At 40.3% G+C, this 19,255-nt stretch overlaps 1 protein-coding gene across 6 annotated transcripts in view; it reads right to left on the bottom strand.

The window, feature by feature from the left end:
- ZNF143 (zinc finger protein 143) overlaps positions 1 to 18,491 on the bottom strand; it is a 42,225-nt gene extending 23,734 nt beyond the window's left edge. For 3 of the 6 annotated variants that reach the window (XM_030482208.1, XM_030482209.1, XM_030482213.1), the window contains exons 1-6: positions 18,375 to 18,491; positions 4,959 to 5,089; positions 4,078 to 4,170; positions 3,515 to 3,598; positions 3,055 to 3,135; positions 1,747 to 1,943 (exon numbers count right to left, since the gene is read on the bottom strand). In XM_030482208.1, the coding sequence (XP_030338068.1) occupies positions 1,747 to 1,943; positions 3,055 to 3,135; positions 3,515 to 3,598; positions 4,078 to 4,170; positions 4,959 to 5,082 (579 nt within the window). In that variant the 5' untranslated portion in view covers positions 5,083 to 5,089; positions 18,375 to 18,491. Of the gene's footprint in view, positions 1 to 1,746; positions 1,944 to 3,054; positions 3,136 to 3,514; positions 3,599 to 4,077; positions 4,171 to 4,958; positions 5,090 to 15,258; positions 15,315 to 18,374 lie in introns of those variants that run through there. The other 3 variants (XM_030482211.1, XM_030482210.1, XM_030482212.1) reach the window with 3 other exon arrangements.
- Between the last annotated feature and the right edge of the window lie 764 nt (positions 18,492 to 19,255).

Genomic DNA, 19,255 nt, shown 5'->3' with positions numbered 1-19,255 from the left:
AGTCAAACTAAAGGTCAATCTAGTGCACCATTTTGTTTCCAACAACAGCCAGTAGCAGATGCTAGAGAAGACTAAAGAACAGATCAAGCATATAGTGATACATTCCCAAAAAATATTCTTCCAACCTCCAAGCAATTTGTGGCTTAGGAACTTCCTGAACTAGAAGTCACATGTTTCTACCTAATAGCCCTGGATACATATTTCTTCTATGAATTTATCTAATTACCCTTTGAATCCAGGGACATACTAGCATCCACAATATCCCACAAGCAGTGCCATGGTTTAACTTTGTGCTCTTTGAAAAAGTATTCTTCCCCTATTTTTCTTGAACCTGTCACTTGAGAGTTTCCTCTGATGTTTCCCAGTTCTTCTTGCACTAGTGATAAAGACAATAAGTCACTACTCTTCTTTGTGCTACTTAGAATTTTATAATATTCTATGATATACTTACTTCATGTATTTCATATGTTTAGTCATCATTGTTGCCCCTTTCTGTACCTTTCTCAATGTTCGATACCAGTTGCTATGAAAAGTATACATTGCCTCACTATGAAGCATACACGGACATGGAGTAGAATCACAAAACCACATTTCTCCTTTTAAGAGAAATATAGGATTGTGACAATTGAGCTGGTATTTGCTTTTGTATGTAAAACAGGTGCAATACTTGGAAACTCATTTCTACTGACTTTCCCTGAGAGGTTCTAGCAGTACCTTTCAGAACAATGTTCCGAGATGAAAGCCTGAAGAAAACAAATAGAATTTCTCCTAAACACACACAAGTACACTACGGAAAACAAATTCACATTACAGAATTGAAAAAATACATGTTGAGATAAATAGGAAAAAATAAATTTGCATTTCTTCTCTTTCTTCTTCACCTTCCCAAAACAGAAACTTACAACAAATCATGATTAATATAGCTCCTTGTTAAGAAGGACAAAGATATGATTGATTTAAACCTAAATTAAATAGTAGCTAGGGAAGATGTAAAAGCTTGTCACTACTGTTCAACTAACCTTGAATTACCTTTTGTTTTATGGAATGTTAAGGCATAGCCAAACACAACACAATCTGACTGGCTCTCTTAGGACCTCTCAATTATAACAGACAGAAGCATAATGGAAAGAATAGAGTATAAGCCATTTAATTATCCTAACTGGCCTTCTCCCAAAATTGACAATTCTCAGTGACACTAGAAGACAGATTTTAAAATATATTCCACTTGTTTTTTTCCACAGCAATACAAGCACTGATGGTGATCATCCAGCAACGGGGACACTGCTAAACTATAAAGACGTGGAAGTTGCATCACCCATTATTATACTTACATCATGCTTCAGAGAAGCCCAGTAGAGTGGACAACATGAATTCTGAGCATCATGCTACATTTTACTATTGAAAGTATGAATCAAAGAAACTTCTTCCGAACTCAGTAACTAATTGTCTGGTTTACACTCCATATCATGCTCTGTCCTTGCCCAGCACACCAGGCCCTGCTCTTCCCAATGAAAGGGGGGAAAAAAAAAATAAATTCCAGCAATAGTGCCTGAACAAGAATAATGTAACTTTGTCCTTCTTTCCGAACAGTGTCCTCTCAAGAGACTCCTTTCCAGTGCTGTATTTTAGAGAAAATTATTTCTTAATTATAACTTCAATTCTTAGATCACAATTGGCTTTTGCTGCCAAGGATCTTATGACGCTACATTAAAACTTTATGGATAGAGAAAACGTTTTTCAGTATACCTTAGCTGCATATTGCTCCAAAGCACTGATGGTATCTGGGTCAATGGCAGCATCTCCTGTATGAAGACCTGCCACTGTGCCATCAGCTTGAATGGCTAAAATGGTATCTGACTGTGGCATTTGCACCGTGTGGTGAATGTAGGCAGTAGTTCCATCCTCCAGCTGGACTGCTTGTAATGCACTCTGGTCGTAACTGTCTGAGAAATAATATTACAAAGTGTTATGAAAGAAAATGTATAGCAATGTCTGCATGTTACACAAGAAACTACTGCTGTTTAGGAAATGTCTCCTAAAGTCCTATATATGTATGAAATATATGAAATATATAACCACTATAGATGAGAAACAAACACTTGAAATATTACTATGAATAGCACTGATTAAACTTTTTCAAGACAACACCTCCCATGGCTTTATTTCGGCACGCCTTTATAAAAGTGCAAAATTTATTTTATATTGGTCTAGCTTTACCTACAAAAGAAACCAGGAACACAAATATACTTTCCACTCGTTCCCACCCATAATAAAATGAAAATAATGTAATACATATTCTGATGTCAATACATCAGATTTTAAAATTCATAAATCTGATCATTTTAAGAACAGAATCATGCAAATATACAAAAAAACTGACACAAAATACAGGATGACTTTTAAGGAAGAAATTCTTTATTATATTCTCTCCTCCTAGGATTGCTGATTGTAGAATGTAATTCGTGCCACATGAGTTTAAGTAGACTTAAAATATCTACTTTCTGTAGAGAAGTAGTACTAGTTCCAAGACTAGTGTAACCATTTTCTGCAGAAATCTGGGTTATCATTTAATATAAATACATTTGCATTCTTGACTGTCAGCTGCAACATTTTCTGCCCTACCACCTAATGGCAAAATCATCAATAGCATGATCTTTAAAAGGTAAGTCAATCTCTACATTCTTTAGCTCGAGAGGGATTGATTGATACTTACCTGCTTCCTCTTCTCATTTTCACATGCAGTTATTGCTGAAGTCTGTGTAAGGGCTTACATTCTTTACTAACATGACATATACTTAGTTTAATGAGATTCTGGGCTAAAAAAACATGAAATACACCAGGTTTGATTCTGTAACTGTTATATGAGGCTTAAATAAGGAACTGAACCGGTCTCATTTCGACAATTTTCAGATGTCACAAAGTAAAAGCAACAAGGAATCTTCATCAGGAATCACGCAAAATGACATCGTAGTCTAAAAACAGTCCCATATTTTATACTGCCGAAGTTCTGTTGAACTCTAAAGTAATAAATCACACTTTAAAAAAAAAAATTACCTTTTGAGGTGTGATGAATAAATGCTGTAGTTCCATCCTCCAGCTGAACTGCTTGTCCATCTTCCAGACGTAAGCTGTCTCCTGTTTGGAAGAAAGAATTACAATGCTTCAACAATAGTTTGAAAAATCCATTAGCTGGAAAGATTAAACACTAAATACCTAGGATTACTAGGATCTCTTCACAACTGTTTTCATTAAAATAAGAAATCAAGCTATTATAATGACCATTAATTACTTAATATAAATATTTATCAGTAATACTCTAATAGAATCACAGATGGTTTGGTTTGGAAAGGACCTTAAGATCATCTAGTTCCAACCCCCCTGCCATGGGCAGGGACACCTTACCCCACACCATGTCGCCCAAGGCTCTGTCCAACCTGGCCTTGAACACTGCCAGGGATGGAGCATTTACCACTAAATATATTTTAGAATAAATTTCTTGTATTATTACACTTACTGCTTTTAGGCATGGATACATGTTGAACATAAGCAGCAGAACCATCTTCTAATTGAATCACTTGTCCATCCATTAATTTACCATCTGAAACACACAATTAGAATTCTTAAAAAATATTCTGTATGACCCATCACAGTTTAAACACACAGTTGGTACTTTCTGGATTAAAATATCAATAAAATATCACCAAAAAAATAATGTTTGGTAAAGACTAAGTACAATATAACTATACACAGGTTTTAAAATTCTGGGATAAAAAACTGGAAAAGGCCTGATGTCCCATCTAGTAGGTAGAATGTTGATATTTGGGTTTGAAGTGTAAAGATCATCTCTTTTGTTTGACTTATGTTCCACATTTGATACTGCATCTTACTAGTAGCAGAAATAAATACTTATTTTACAGTATTACTGTAATACCTGTAATTCCCAGCTGGAATTGGAACTTCATAAACATTGTACAGATTTTGCCTGACTTTACAATCCAAAGGGGTTTACAATCCAAAGACAGCGTCAAAAAGGGAAATCTGACTTGAATACCAATCAGCTTCTAGTCATTTACCTACCTTTAGAATTGTGCTGTATGTAAGCAGTGGAGCCATCAGCAAGGGTAACTGCTTGCAAACTTACACCTTCCATGTTTTCTAAGTTGTCGCCATCTAGCAAGGAAAAAAGTTAATATTCACTATTACCAGTATCAAACCCTAAATATCACAACTTACCCACCTCTAGAAACAATTGCATCCCTTTAAAGCATAATTATTTAAAAAATAATAATAGGAAATAGGTCTTACTTGCTTTCTATTTTTTTTTTTGAAAGTTAAACATACACCAGGGTCTTATGTTCAAGATTTGCTCTGTAAAAATGACAGCTACAATGTTACTTTCCTTAACTAAAAAAGTTACATGACACTGACTAAATAACTACAAAGCTGAGGTTCTAGGAGAAATCATGATTAGGCCACGTATGTCAGCAGTGCAATAACAATATATATACTTGCATTGATGACTTTGTTTTGCACTCTACTACCTGTCATTAATAACACAAATCTCTGTAGAGTAAAACACAGATTCAGGAAAAAGTTTTTAATCATGTAAAATCATAATGAAGCTGTCAGAAAACATCAAGTTTAAAACAATCCTAGATCAGCAATCTGTTTTAAAACTCAACTTGTTTAATACATACTTAGATATAAAAGGAAGTTACAAAGGATAAACCAGTAAAACTATAGTGAGAATAAAGTCAGATTCTATATTTCCTACTCTGGCACATTTATACTCCTATTACCTTAATATATCATTTCATTTCAGAACTAGTGAACTTAATCTCAGTTAACTAAGAATAATTTCTGTTAGATTTTTCATTTAGAATACACTGCGTGGGGTTTAGAGTTTTATCTAAATTTCAAGCAGAGAAAAAAAAATAACAATGTAAAGAGATTTTAACCTGGAGATTCACCTTGCACAGCTACAGCTTCTGTTAGACACAGAGTCACATGCTGGGCCTCCATTCCTCCTCCAGAAAATTCAGTCATTCCCTGAGAGTCTCGATTTATCTGAGCTAATAACATTGTCTACCTAGAAAGTATTCACAAAACACAGAGAGAAAATTTAGATACAGAACCAGAAGTAAAAGACAATTGAAGTTTTATTAGATGTTTATACAGCTGCTACAAATATTTTATGTTACATTCCAGATAAGAAGATGCAGTGAATGATTGACTTACCTGAAAAATGCTTCAGCAGGAAAAAAAAAAGTGATATGAAATAGGTAAATATTATCACCTCAATTAACTAAGCTGTTGAGAATTTCAGGTAGCAGTTACTAAATTGAAGTACATCAACTACATTTAGATTTCAGTTAAATATGAATTATTCAACCAATGTATAAAGAATAATGGTAGTAATGATGGTATAAGTAATGATATCTTTTTGTCCCCAGAATTAAAATAAAGCTGACAATTCACCACGGTCACCCATGACAACAGCAGGGCTTTAACTAAAGAAATTAAACATCTCCCTTGTGCCCGTAAGAGGTTTAGAATCTACTGCATGCTGGGAAATACACACTTTATTAGTAAGTCTGAGTGAATGATCCAATTATTTACCTAAACTTTCCAGGAAGGTTTCTAGGTTTAAAAAAATTAATAAAACAGTAAAAAATCCCTCCTTGAAAATAATAAAGTATCTCATGACAGAATGTATTAATAAGGCAACAGGATTGTGAGCGACTGCATTCATCTCATAGTACCAGACACAGCCATCCCTTTAGATACCCAATTTTGTACCCAGGTGTGTTTCCATACGGGAGATTAAGAAGTCTATTGAACCTGAAAGGCGATTACTAATTTTTGATATTATTAGATTAAGAAGCTATAAAGGAAATATGTAACATTGCATTTTACTAACTCAGATGTTGGTTTACACCACGTGCAAGGAGGGCAGGAGAGGATATGCACGACCAACACAGAAACCCCCCCTAAAAAACAACAACAACAATAAAAAAGTCACCGAGTTCTGAAGGCCCTTTAGTTAATGTAACATACACTTATATGCAGATGAAAGGGAGGTGAGAGAAATCACACGGAATTGCAATCTAGGCTACACAGCATTAAGGCAACTTTCTCCCCACCACAATCCCTTGATAGTCAAGAGTTTTTCTTACAATAAGAAGCAGTTAGATAATCTCACAAAAAGGTTACAGATAAACAAATCAAAGCTTTTAATCTTAGTATGGTTCTATGACTTGCTGATTTATAGTTCAAGGCTGAGAAGAATAATCTCATTTTTTAATTCACTTACATTTCTAAAAAGCTAAACTGCTTTTACCTCTAGAATCCAGAAACCTGACCTTGAACAAGCAACTCATCAATGATCTCAAAGGCCACTGAGAAACTTGTGCTTACATCAAAACTAAAGAATAACGAAAGCAAAATTAGACCATTTGGGTACTACAGCATACCTGCAGTATTTAAAAGGTTTGATACACTAATTTAGGAGTCGAAAATTATACCCGAGCAATATTTTCCAAATACATCCGAGTGACTATGAACCAGACGATCTCCTAGAGAAGCAGGCAGCTATGTAAGTTTCTTAGTCTCAGCTGGGAAAAAGTGGACCCACACCCAGCTGCTGCAGCTCTGCTGCTTTTGCTGTCTGAAGTGCTTTGAGTGCTGTGCACAAAGCAGATGGGTCACTATGGCCCAAACCCTGCCAACTTTTAATGTGATGTTATACCAAGTACCCACATCACTTGAAATTGACCTGGAGTCTAAAACGACTTGGCATGTATGAGAAGGTTATGGACAGTTTGGTTAACTGTTAAAAGACCAGTTAATGGAATAGGTACAGTCTATTCAAGAAAATTAAAAGTGTAACTTTAGGAAGGTTTTAAGCCTCCTGGTTTTTTTCACATGCTACATTGAAAATCATATAGGAAAAAAATGCTACTAATGATCAGTCACCAATTCAGTAAGAAATACGCCTTCTAAGATTAAAATCCTACATAATAGCTGAAACATTAACTAAAATATAGACTTGTAATAAAAAGTGAGCACCTTACACGACTCTAAGCATTAAAATGAAGACACAGTTAAGATAGAAACCAAAATATAATTCAAAAGAGGTGTGAGAGATCCAAGGGAAGATGGGAAGTTCATGTTCCCAGCAACCTTTTGGTCATAAAAGACATGAACCTTTCATAGAAAATGAGGTCTCTAAAAGAGATGTAATAAAACAGAAAAAGAGCCAGCACAGAGAAGCCATCCAGACTAAATTGCATTTATACTAGATGTTTCTAAAGAAAATGAAATAGCTACTTTTTTTATAGATACTATAAGGGACAAGGAATTGTACGAAGACTTAAGAGATCCTGAGTGCAACCCCTTCCTCTGCCATCTCCATATTAGTGACTTTGGACTAGTAACTTCTTTCCCTATTACTCATTTATCTCCCCATCTCAAAATAGGGACAAAATGCTTACTTAGAACACACTTCATTCGTAAGCCAAAAATAGGACATGCTGCAGCTACAGGATGAGCTTAAACAAGCACTGAAGTGGCCCTACGCTCAGCACTCATGTACTGTGCAGCAAATAAAATCAGAAAACGGATGCAGTTAAAAAAGTAAACTAGCACCAACAAAGAAAAATTTTATTCCAGATCAGTTCTAAGGGACTGCTGCTCTGGAGGTACTGCCAGCTCGTAGCTAGCAAGTTAAATTAAGTCATTACCATATCAGGTGCTAGTGGTGCAGAGAATGTCTGTCTTTGTTACTGCTAACAGTGTTCTGTGTTGTCAGTGTCTTCCATTCAATTCCATTCAATTTTCAGGACACCTCATAAAAGTAGGCTGCAAAGCAGGTAGACCATTTCACACATTGAAGAAAGGCTACAGTAACAGCAGGGACTGCATCTCAAAAGCCTTTCAGCTCAGGTCTACTTTAGAGTATTCCCTCTCACGCACTAAGTATCTTTCAAGAAGCCCCCAGCATCTTTAATACACTATCTACCTTTAAAATAGAATAATATCCTTCCTCCAGGGCTTATGCCTCTTCTCTCAACTTTGGGGAAGTGGAGAGGAAGCCAGTCAACACAGACAACTACGAGGTCCTGAAAGAGTCAGAGCAGAACCATTCGCTTAAAAGGTCAATGGCTATTTTGGAAGAAAAAGAAATCTAATGCAAGATAAATTCAAGGACTAAAGGAGCAAAAGTATTAGTTTAAATGATCTAACAGTGTTTGTTATTGTAGTGTGGCTGATTAATAGTTATCAAACAGTGAAAAAAAATAAAATCAGAGTGAACTGCAGCTGTGCACAGCAGAATACTTCCATCTATTTCAGATGATCTGGACAACCATGTGCTGTAACTTACACAAACTGTTACTGCTTTCTCCCAGTTCCAACTCCCTTAAAATTACTCCTTCCAGTATACCCTCTTCTCAATCCTTTGTCCTTCCACTAGCTTCCTATCCCCAGCTCCATCCCTTCTCCTTGAAGCACCAGTTTCCTTCTTCAGCCAGTCCTATCATGGAATCAAATTTCCAGCACACCCCTCTTCTCAAATATAATTCCATTCTCCTTGTCAAAATAACCTAGAATACTCCCATGTTCGAACGAACTTCTTCTGCAACTAGTTCCCAAGTCTTGTCTTACTGGTGGTCTGCTCTACATGTCTATCACACCATTGTCTACCACCTTCCTGCCTCTTTGTCTCAAGACAGTTCATGTTCAGACCCATCTTAGAAGCACATCCCCTGTAACAGAGGCTGTCGCACTCCCGAACAGCAAAACCCCAGCTTTCATTCACTCTTTGGTGATGCAGCAGTTTTGCTCTGCCATTCTGCTGTGCAGGGAGGAACACCCTCAGCCAAAAGTGGATGTGCTACTCACTTTCAGCCTCTTTTCTTCCTGCCCAGTGGAGAGGACAGGCTAACCAGACAGGGCTGTGAGTGCTGAGGAAAAGGAGGGGGGAAGAACCAAAGGGGATGTAAAGTAAGGGGATGTAAAGGCCTATGTATTAGAGAAGTGGGTCACGCTACCACAGAGATGTTGCTGCCACGGTGTTATTTTTTTTTTTTTTTTACCTCTCCTCTAAGCGTGGTCACATACAGGAACAGACTGCCAGGAAAGGTTAGGGACTCTCCATCCTCGCAGGCATTCAAGACTCTAGTTGACACAGCCCTGGGCAGCCTGGTCTCAACAGACCTGCACTGATTGGGGATGAAATAGTTAACTTCTGGAGGTCCCTTCCAACCTAAAGTGTTCTGTGGTATCTAAGCATTTTGATATTGCATACATTTAAAACAGTATCACCATGCTTTTGGTACATCATCCATCCTGCAAATCTAGCCTCCTATCATACTTCTATTTATTGACCTTGCTTTTTTGAAACCAGTCTGTTTTCACCAAATTCAAGTGAATTTTCACCAAATTCAAGAGAATTTTTACCAAATTCCCTTACCTCAGCTTTAGTCACTCTCTTCCCCCTCTTTTCTGCTAACAGGCTTATACACTGCTTTCTCCTCAGCTTCCAGCAAATTTGCCTTCATCCTTTTTCCAATCCAAATCTCACCATCTTCTTTCCTTAATCCACCTCATTGCTTTTATTTCTGTGCATTTGCATCACTAAGCTTTTTCTTTAAACCTCTTGCCTGCCAGGAATTTTGTCAGCAAGAACCTAGGAGAGAAACATTTCCTTTACCCACTTCAAGTACTGCACCTCATTAGTCAACAAGCAGCTGAAAGCATCCATTTTTAGGAAAATACATGAGACCTGGGGTGGGGCCTTGGATGGCTGCTCAACAAGATTGGTGCACGTGTATTCTACTTAATCTCAAGAGCTGTCCTACGGAAAAGAAGCAAGTACAGGCTTAGTCATGAGGCGCTCACTGGAGTGAAAACTTGAGACTTGACTTTCTGAAGTCTTGCAAATCTTCACAGATGATACACAAGTTGCAGTTTTCAAAGGCACGTTAATGATGACATTCTGGAAGACTTTCGCAAGGACAGTAATGCAAACTGCATTCCTGAAATGATTAGTCACCAAAACACACCTGTGGTATTCATGCTAAGAAAATCTTACCATCCTTTAAGATGGTTAAGATACTTCCCATAAAAAATTCAGCCCGAGACAGAACATGGTTGGACTGAAAAATCTCTGAAAACAGTGAAAGCAACAGCCAGCCACAAGAAGTGATGCTGAAACAAGTCTCGCACTGCTAGTTACAAAGCAAAAGCAGTTAACGATGCACACTGCAGACTTTATTATGCTTTTTGACAAAAGCTGCACGAGCAATGTAAACCGCCAGTATAACTTAGCTAGGTAAAATATGCCATCCAGCCTAGTATATAGGTGCAATTTTGTATTTAAAAAACCCACCAAGAGCCCCAAATTCTCTGAACAGAAAAAACTGTGAACTCGAGTATGCTTTAAATTTTCAACACTCAGAAACTGGGCGGGGGGTAGAGAGGAAGGGAAAGAAGAGAGTTTGGTTAAAAATAATGGATCTTCCATGAAGACTTCATCAAGTTGCCTATCTAGAGAACACCTCTTGTATTTTTCATACATTTTTCAACTCAATCTAGCAACTGGAAACAGCAGTCTCTGCTGAAAACTAGGAATCGAGCAGCTAAAAGCAGGTGGGATTTAGGCAGATGGAAAGTATAGCACGAGTCAGTAGAAGGCATGCTGCCACGGAGCACAAAGTGGGTTTGGGACACTTGGGAACTCCGGCAGCTTGAGGACAGCATGAAGAGACCCCATATAGTGGAGCATGTGGCAAACAACAGCTGGAAAATAGCAGGAATTTGCCATTTAAAAAATTACTATGCCACTGTATTGTTGGACAACGGAAAAGATCTGCAGTGACAGTAGCAGAAACTCCTTAGAGAGGGGGGGAAAAAACCCAAACGAAACCCCAACCAGAAAGATGATGCTGCTCAGAAGATGACTGACATGAAATGGAATGAAGTTTGTAATATCAGCATGGAAGAAAACTTGAGGTTGTAAAATGCAATCTAGAGTGTGCAGGAAGAAAGAACTGGAAAAGAAAGACAAAAAATGCTACTCCAGACACTTGGCAACCTTGTGATTGTTCACCCTCCTTTGCAGACAGCACTGGGAAGTCTGAAAAAATACCCATTTCATTTGAAAAGAAATATTGCTTTTATTTTTTAATACACTTTAAGTAATGTACAAAACCATTGTAATTTTATAAAACTTGTAAAAACAACAAATAAAAACAAATCCAGGACAGCAGAATGGCAAGTGACACATAACCCCACAATACTGAAACTTCCATTAAGGAATTTTAGAAAACTGCATTCCCATGTTTGACAAAGCTGGATCCCAAAATAAGTTCAAATGTCAGCACAGTAACATAATTAGCCTGATTAACAAACATTTGAAAAATCAAAATTAGCACCTACAATTAACATCTGGTTAAACACACTTCAACTGGAAATTAATATGCATTACAGCCTCCTGGATCTCGGTGCAAAAAACAACTGACGTAGCTGAAAGACTGACCAGTCCAAAGTTGTTTAGAGGACCCAAACATATACCTTACATAAAGTAATTTGACAGCTGCAAGCTCGGAAATAAAAACTCATAGCAGAACTCTAAAGTCTCACTTCTGTTCCCATATATACCTGTATGATAATCTTTTCCAGTATTACACTAGAAATCTGTAGCAGGATCAGAAATTATATCCAGATACTGGGGATGCTTTGATCAAATGCTTCAAATACATGATACATGGATTTCTTTCTTCGTCACCAGCCCTTGCCTTTTTCAGTATCTTACCATTGCACTGAAACACTTATTTAATGCTATAATTGGTCAAATTGACTTTAGTGAATAAAAAATCCTGTTAGACATTTCTATATTTCTACATGCTTTCCCCTATAATCTTAACATCTTTTACTGTATTTTTTCTAGTCTCCTGTAAAAGCAAGCAAAACATAATTAAAAAACAATTTCCACCACACCAATCCTCCGTAGTATAAGATAAAAACAAGGCTAAAATATAAAACAAAAACCTCTACCGAAGAACCTCATAACACCAGTTGGATTCAGATAAAGGGGTAAGATACACAGTTGAATAGCAAATGACACAATTATTTTCTAGAAAGCAAAGAAGTGTTGTGAATTATGAACCACAGGCTCTAACCCTGGCCCTGAAGAACCTAATTGAGACTGTCAGCAGTGTCAATTGCCTAAGTATGATGTATACCCTCCGAGTGGCAGCACAGCTAACTTGCAGGGACTCCCTGCCCAGAATAGAGGTTTGCAGCCAAACTCAAGGCTCCTTTTTACTCTTTTTGCAGAAACCTTTCTTTTTCACCAGAGATACACCCTGATTATAATGTAGTTCAAGACTCATTCAATGCCAGAGTTTGGTATCTTCAGAAATAACATATAAATGCAAGAACAAATTTATTAATGCCATAACCAAGAACAACTCTTCTGACTTCAGTGTGAGCAGCAAGAACCATATTTAGCCTCACGTAATTACTTTATGTTCCAGCAATCTTTTTCCCGTCATCACCATACATTCAGTTTACATTGTGAATGCCATCTACAAATTGTGAATGTTAAAAGTATTGCCAGATATCAATGCCTGCATTTGATATTAAAAAAAAATTTAAAAAATAAAAAAAATTGTATTAACCAGTGCAAATAAAGAATGTTTACAAGTCCTTACTCTAATACTACAAGATCATGCATTCTGTGTGCCATTTCACATTGTGTGAGTGTTCTGATTTTCGAATACATGGCACTCAAAAAAACCCCACAGATCAGAAAGTCACCCACCAAGAGGTCCTAAGGTCCTACAAGTGTGGAGAAGGCTCAGGTTGATCCCAAATATGACTGCTAACTTCACATTTCTTGAACATATCAAAGAAGAAATTACTGGTTAATCAATGGAGGTCAGAGTAGTTCCGTCAGTTTATTAACTGTCAGAAGTGCTGACAGAAAGCTAATTAAACTCATGCTGCAGCTCCGGGACCAGCACATGCTTAGCTCAATTATCACATTTGCTTTGGGCAGCACTATTACAACAGCAGCGCTTCTAAGTAACTACTTCACCTACTAGCACAGCTTCCTGAGCCAGGGCTTTGAAACAGATCTGGAAGTCTTCAGAGAGATCCAATTCCAAAAATCCTGCATGAAAGGTAACAAGCAATTGAGATCCATAGAGCACCATTTGCAGAGGTAGAGAGACCAGGATTTGGAAAATGTTATTGAAGTACAAAAAAGTATACTAATGCACCTGGTCACTGATCAATGCACTCAAGAGACCATTATTCTTAATACACTGCTGTATAGGTTTGCTTGAGAGCGGGACATATAATCTGTATAAAAACATCAAATTCAAATATGACTGGAAACACACATGATTCAGAATACTTGTGTGTGTGTGCATGAGACGGTTTGCAGGCGTACTGCAACAGGAATAATGTAACTCACCTACCAAAACAAGCCAGCAAGTTTCCCTCAACTTAGCCAAACTTGTATAATCTATGCTCAGGCTACCTTCTTTTCTAAAAGCAATCCCCATTTCCTTACTGCAGACTGATTGGTAATAAGTTATTTTTGTTTTAATAGGAAAAAAAAAACCCCAAACCAATAATTATATTATTCACACTCAGAAAATGAATGTTGGGCCTCAGATCAGAAAAAAGCTTAAGCTATGACAGGTCACCTGATTTTCTGTTTTATACTTGAAAAAAACCTTTAAACTTTGAAGGAAAAAAAAAAAATCCGACAAACTAACAAAACCAACCAACCAAAAACCTTTAAATAATTTTTAGCACACATTAGTGAAATAAAGCACTAGATTTCATTCCAAGTGGACTTTCCCCTTGGAAGTCACAAAGTGAGAAACAGACTTAACCAATGAACCTATGTGTTTTTACAACTACTGGCTTTTGGGAGGGTTGTTCTTTTGCCATCAAGTATATACACACAAAGTCCTGGCTATATAAAGAAGGCATACAGATGATGCATGTCAGCATTGTATTCAAATTACTCCTAGAAATGAGCAGTAATGCCTATCTGCAGCAAATGAATACCATTAACTTCCAAACCATGTCAGGAGGCTACTTAATCCTTAAATCAGAAACCCTTCAGTTACACTGGTGAACATTTTAAATAAAACTAGGCACGTCTGGTGAATAGGTGAATACTTAAGGGCTAAAAATCCAAAAGAAATGAGACCAACTATTTCTATCAATGTTTTACTGTAATGTCAAACAGACTTCCAACTCTCTTTAATTGTCAAGAAATCACAAACGTGTCTAATTTACATCACTAAAACAATTAATTCCGGCTGTGCCCCTTGGAATCCTGCAAATCCACTGAGACTGCCAACAAAAGAGAGAATTCTGAGTGGGTTGTTTTGTGTGGTTATGAGTTAATTAGTAATCTGATAACTGCATTACAAATGTATCAGTGTTAGCCGTAACAGTTAATAGCAGTGTTTTAGTCTATGCTTGTATTTCAGGAACTAAATGAACAGCCAATGGATTGCCAACCTTTATCCCAAATTACAAATGTAAATTGAAAAATGGTACCTCTGTATATATTCTAAGAAACTCTGTGTAATGCCATGTTAGCTCAGTATACTTAGGGTATGGGCAATGCCAATTAACTTGCAAAAACAGATCCATCTTCCAGTTCTAGAGAAGTCTGTCATCAGAAACAAAGTCCAAGAGCATTAAGCAGGTAACACTATTTTCCTTTCAAGAAGTGTATACAGAGGAAAACATTCAGCAGACAGTAAAATGTAGACTGAGGGAAGCACCAAGCAGTTGTAAGTGTAACACTGATGTCAACTTTGATTATCACAGAACTTGCTGGAACTGTAAATTCCCTTCAAAACTGAGAATTTAATTTCTTTAACAACTATTATCTTGGTGGAGCAGAGTACAATCCCACTATACAATTAAAAAAGCAGTGTAACCCAGAAAATTTTAGCAAACTAAGTCATCGAAAGCATTCACTAATATAGTCCAATTCTGGTTTTGAGTACCTGATGCACAGAGGACCAAAACCATACTCCCTTAAGTAAACACGACCAAGGGCAGATCAAGTTACAGACTTAAGGTAGAGGCAGAACCCCATAAACCCCATTGTGCCATGAGTAAGGCTTCCTTCCCCTCCTTCCCCAAAAACATAGTGTCCATGGACAGTCACCTCCCTCCGATTCCTCACTCCATCCTCAGAAAAATACCTATGTGCACCTCTATCTACAGGAACTTGCATTTCAGAGCTGAATGCTCAGATTCCAGAAGAGGATCCATCTGTTCAGATCACAGTCTATCCTAGGGATTCATAATCTAAGCAGAAACCTTCTTTCCATGCTTTGGGATCTTCTGTGGCACAAGGCACAGAAATAGACCACCCAGTTCATGCCCTCTTTCTTCCAGCCCAGAAGAGATTAAAACCCAAACTAGCCACCTATTAACACAAAAAGAGCAGGAAGTGTGCCATTGAGCTGTAGAAACGTGCAAGAGATTTAACAACACAGGAAGAAAGCCAGTGGCAAAGAAAAGGCAAAGGCTAGCCTGAGATGCTATGGTACATACGTACACGTCAGAGGCAGCAGAAGTTACAAAAGATAAGATCAGAAGCAGAAATCACACGGATGATCAAGGAAGAAGGTACAAGTCAAAATGCAGAACAGGAAAATAATGGAGGAATTGGGACTCCAAGAGCACTGAGATGAGTTCGATCTTCCTTGCGGGTGTTTCCATTCTGTCCATTAAAATGCTTAAACTGGAAGAATTGCCCTGATTATCAGGAACGCGCTGTTTGCTTTGTGTGTGGAAACTCATCCAAATTCAGCTGAGCCCTATGCTTTGGAAAATAAATAGTTTCACAAGTGCCAACTAAAGACTCCTCAGGATTTAATAACAATGTTTCTCAAAGACTCCACCTATGCTGAGCATGTTTTAACCCAAAACTCTGAAGGCCAAAATTTACATGCAAAAGCAAGAAAAGATCAACATCCCGCACTCTAAATGAAGCCAAATTACACTGTAAGAGAAGCAACCCAGTTCAAAACTGTTGTCTCTTTAGCTTTATTTTAAAACAAACCTACACATTTTAAGACAAATGCATAGTTTGCATGAATACGAATACACACAATGTTTTAAGCTATGCCCAGAAAAGACAGTGCCCAGGGAAATACCATTTCCACCACCAAAGTGGAACTGAGGGAACCCTCAGCCTACTCCCTCCACACATGGACTAGACCCATGGGTGAGCAGGCACAGCAGCAGCCTGTGACAGACCTGTGCACCGCGCACACTACCAGTCCCCTTCTCCTGGAGGGTACATGACAGCAAAGCGTGGGCCAGCAGCAGACTGCTGGGCTGAAACAATACATCATTTGAGATATTCTAGAGACAAAAATTTTGGCATCTATTACGAGGGACTATTCATCACTTCATTATTGCTGTGCTTGTCTCCTCTGAGAAAAGGGATTGCCAGCTCATGACAGAAGTATTTTGATGTTTAAGTACCAAATGCTACAGAGGCATGACAGAGAGAAGCCCGTGTGACTTTCCAGCTAAAGAAAATTTTACATTTTCTTAAGCGTTTACTTTATTTGAGCCTTCAATATAAGGAAAAATAACTCTTCCTCAGATAGGATACTACAAATGAAACATTATTTCATTACAATAACGAGAATAGTTTATGTAAGTTATGCAATTTGAAATACATTTCTGAAAACTGTTTAAAATGTTTTACATCTAAGCTGCAATCTATTACCAAAGCAGTCATATATATTATTTGACTATGTAGTCCTGAGTTTCATTTTCTGCAGTGATTCAGATGAATAGCTTCTGACATATATACAGCTTGAAAGCTCAATACTTTAATGCATGAGATACAAAGAAACAAGCCATCAACACAGTTGCATTGTACTCTGCCATTCTAAAGCCTCACATCAAATACACAACAAAGCTAAAATCTACTGCACAGACACTGCTTCTCTTAAAAAGCTCCCCGTCAAGGACAAACAAACGTAATTTTTCAGGTACGATCACCGTGAAGCTATAACAGAAATACCTGGCACATACTCCTCTGAGGTGCAACAGATTTACAACACCTGAAACCGAATATTGATAGTACTGCACAACAAGAGAAAACGTTTTCTTTGAAAGTCTGTCAGGTTGAAGCTTCGGTATCACTGGAAGCAGGAATAACGTTCCTTAAAAGTACTGGCATCGCTCTGCACATAATGCCAAGTGTAATTCTTTGACAGATCAAACCAAACGCTTAAGAGATTTTATACATAACTGGAACTCCTCAACTGTAGGCTTGTTTTAACAGCGAACTTAACTAGTAAGAAAGTCACATCATTTTTTCTTGAAGAACACCGCATTTAAGACCTCATTAGGAAAAAAAAATAAAATTAATCTTTGCGTTACTGCAGGCATTTTTTCTAGAGAACCACCTTCTCGGTATCCTGCTCTATCAGAAGTTCTAGACAAGAAACGCTGAAGGACACGACAAGAAAGAGCAGCTGTAGAACGCTCAAAATTATTTTGCGTGGTATTCTGCCGAGTTGAGATGGACTAAACCAGACGGCTTCACAAGCTCCGTGCAAGGCCCTTCTCCCGCGCTAGCGCGGCACCAGCCGCGCTCACGGCACCACAACACAGCAACGTCAAAAATAAGCAACTTCGTGCGAGAAAAGCGCATTGCTCCTTCCCAAACGCGCGCGGGTGGAGCCGCACGCTAGGCCGAGCGAGCTCTGGAGACAATTGTTTTAGCGCCGCTTCGCAAGCTTGCCCTCCGTCACAAAGGAAGCGACACGAAAAAAAAAAAAAAAGGAAAAAAGAAAAAAAAAAAAGGAAAAAAGAAAAAAAAAGTAGAACTAAATCAAACGCCAGATTCACGCGCGGTGGCGGCGGGGCAGGGTGCGCGCCAGGACACCCCTCCCCGCCCTGACGCAGCGGCTAACGGGCGCCCCGCACCCACGAGGGGGCGGCCGGCCTGGGGCGCCCCGCGCCCCCCGGGGGCCAGGCCGACGAGGGGGCGGCGGCGGCGCGGGCCCAGCGCGCCCCGCGGTGCGGGATGCCGGCGGGCAGGCGCGGGCAGGCCCGGTGAAAGAGAGGGGGGAGGGAAGGGGCTGGGCCGCGCGGAGCAGGCGGGCGGCGGAGCCGCGGCTTTATTCGTGTGGGTCGGTGCCGGCGCTGCCCCCGCTCGCTGCCCCTCGCCGCCTCCCCTGCGCTTGGCGCGGCGGGCGAGGCCCGTGGCGGCGGCCGGCGGCGGCGCGGCAGCCCCAGCCGGAGATGGCGGTGGTTAGAATAAGGCACACTGGGTAAAAACACATTTATATACTAACCTCGCCGAGAAATTTTCCAACAATTCCTCCGTCCGACCACCATGCACCAGGACAGGAAACGGCCGCCTCAACGCCCGCCCGCCTCAGCACCGCCCCGAGCCGCGCGGGCGGGCCTCGCGCACGGCGCCACCGCCGCTCCCATTGGGCTCGCCGCGCGGCGCGTCACCGCCTCCGCTTACCATTGGCCGCCTCCAGGCCCCGCGCCAATGCCCATTGGCTAGGCGCCCGGGGCCCCGCCCCGCGGCTTCATGGCGTCTCTGTTATGCTGGGTTCGGGGCCGCGGTCGCCATTTTGTACAGCTGGGAGCGAGGCGCTAGTGCGTCAGCGGGGAGCGAGGGAGCTGGGCGCCATTTCCTGCCCCAGGGAGACCGCCCGGCTGCGACACTCGGGGACGCCGCGGGCCGCTCGGTGGGGACCGCGCGGAGGGAGCAAATGAGAGAGGGGAGTGTGCGGCCCCGGGCGCACCCTGAGGCGGCTGCCCCACGCAGGGCGGCCGGCCCCCTACGGCGAGTCCGGAGCGGCGCGGCCCATGGAGGCGGGCGCCTGGAGCTGGGCCGCTGGGCGCTAGCGCGGGGGGACCCGTGGCTCGTCCGCGGCCCCACAGACGGCCCCAGCGTGTCCGGCTGCGCCCGGGGTGCCGCCGTCTCGGCGGAGGCAGGCGGCGCGCGGGGCTCCGAGCCTCGGCGGCCGGAGGGAGAGAGGGCGCTGGAAGGGCGCGGGGCTCTGCGGAGGGGCGGCCCAGGGCGCGTTACCTTCTGCCATTTCAGCCTCGCTCTTGCGGATAAGGACTGTTCTCAAAACTACGTTGAGAATACATATTCCTACATGGAAACGTGCAATAGCCCAACAACGGCTCCTCGGTCAGTTAAAGGGTATCAGAA

The sequence above is a fragment of the Strigops habroptila genome, chromosome 4 (assembly GCF_004027225.2).
Source record: "Strigops habroptila isolate Jane chromosome 4, bStrHab1.2.pri, whole genome shotgun sequence".
NCBI lineage: Eukaryota > Metazoa > Chordata > Aves > Psittaciformes > Psittacidae > Strigops > Strigops habroptila.
Note: the sequence above shows the minus strand (reverse complement) of the source record. Positions and strands in the feature narration are given on the sequence as shown.